The sequence below is a fragment of the Numida meleagris genome, chromosome 21, assembly GCF_002078875.1.
Source record: "Numida meleagris isolate 19003 breed g44 Domestic line chromosome 21, NumMel1.0, whole genome shotgun sequence".
NCBI lineage: Eukaryota > Metazoa > Chordata > Aves > Galliformes > Numididae > Numida > Numida meleagris.
In genome coordinates, this window is record NC_034429.1 from 1,521,512 (window position 1) to 1,523,247 (window position 1,736).

The following is a 1,736-nucleotide window of genomic DNA, read 5'->3' on the forward strand; positions in this document are numbered from 1 at the left end:
CGCGCTCCTCCGCAGCGCTCCTCACCCGGATTTGGGATCTACCTGGAGGATCGCGTTGGGAATTGTCGCCGTTTTCTTCCTTTTTTTTTTTTTTTTTTCCTCCCCCCCCCCCTCCCTTTTTTTTTTTTTTTTTAATTTTTTTTTTTTTTAACGCACGTGGAGGAACTCGTGGATGTACTAACATGATTTTGGCCAACGCCTTCTGCATCGTCCTCTTTGTAGGTGAGTGGCACCGGGGACGGAGGGCAGCGGTGCGAGTCCTCCCCTCCGCGCTCTGCGCCTGCACCGGGAGCAGGAATTCAACCGAGGGCAGCTCGATTTTCCCAGTCTCCATCCAACTCAAAGCGGGGATAAAGCCCCGGTTTGCGGGGCCGGTGCCCCAGGGAGCGGCGGGATCAGCCATCGGCGAGCAGCAGCCTCCCATCCCCGCTCCTTGCAGCGCTGTCTTTGCATTTCGGGTGCTGCTTTCCCCCCCTTTGCCTTCGGTCCCCCCCGTTCCTTGCCATGCCTTTCAGCACGGCGTGCAGAGTCGCTCGGGAAAGTTGAGCCGATTGCATGTGTGTGAGCGCTGGGAATCGCCGTCCCCGCTGCTGCTGCAATCCGTGCGCGCTGCTTTCGCTCGTGTGCGAGTTATCCCGGAGCTCCGACAGCGCCAGGAGGAGCGGAGCTCCGCGTCTGCACGGCAGCCCCACGCGGGGCTGCGGACAGCGCAGCCAAAAAGCGGAGGGAAGGGAGAAAAGTCAGAGGCCGAGGGGTGAGAAGGAAGGAAATCAGGCAAAGTGCGTTTTTGTCCCGAGATCCGTAGGGGAGCGGTTGGGTTGCGTGCTGTGCTCCAGCTGCGCTCCAGCACGCAACCGCGATCCCATAGCCCTGCTGCAAACAGAGCCCGGGAGCAGCTCCCCCCGGGGGGAAGGGATTGGGAGAGGTGGATTTCGGCACGCAGAGCTCCGGGCAGAGCACCCCATGTGCACCCATCGGGTGCGGGGTGCTCAGCACTGCTGGGGGTGCGCAGCTGTGGGGTGACGGGGATGCGCTGTCCCCAGTGTGACAAGGGGAAGGAGAGCCACGGTGCTGGGGGGGGTCCCGTGCTGCTGTGTGGGGTGGGAGAAATCCGAGCCCCGATTCGGGGCGTCCTTCCCCGTAAGAGCATTGGGGTGGGGGGAGCATGAGGTGGGATGGGGCTGCTGGGGGGCTGCTGGGGGGCAGCGGTGGGGATGCTCCTTGGACACACTGGGGGATGTCTGACGAGGAGCTCCCAGAGGATGGGCACATCCACGATGCTCTCTTGAGGCACTGGGGTTCTGAGAGCCGGACCCTCTGCCCCCATCCCCACGCCTTGGGGTGGGCAGGGAGGGAGCCCAGCTCTCAGCCTCGGCGCTTTTCTTCCCGGAGAGGCAAAAAATCCCTTTTGGTCGGGGATAACGCAACCGCTAACGCAGCAGCGAGGCTGCGTGCTCCTCGGCAGTGCCTTTTATTTATGGCCAAGTTGGGAGGACGAACATTTACCTCTTAACGCTGCCTGAGCCCGGAGGTCTCCGGCACGGCCGCCGAAAGGAAATGTGCGTTGCAACGAGGGGAGAAAAGAGGCTGCAGGATGCAACGGGGCGGTCGCGCTGCTCGCTGTCTGCCGGAGCCTCGTGCATCTGCCCACAAACCCGCGCCGTGCTCCGGCAGCACCCCCGGGACCGCCGGGATTAGGTTGAAATTCTCTGCAGATGTTTTGTGGATGCGAGTTT

At 62.3% G+C, this 1,736-nt stretch overlaps 1 protein-coding gene across 1 annotated transcript in view; it reads left to right on the plus strand.

Moving 5' to 3' along the window:
* Positions 148-1,736, plus strand: part of GFRA2 (GDNF family receptor alpha 2) — a gene marked incomplete at its 3' end in the record, with an annotated part of 23,888 nt that continues 22,299 nt past the window's right edge. The window contains 1 exon segment of the mRNA XM_021375072.1: positions 148-222. Within this exon segment, the coding sequence (XP_021230747.1) occupies positions 183-222 (40 nt within the window).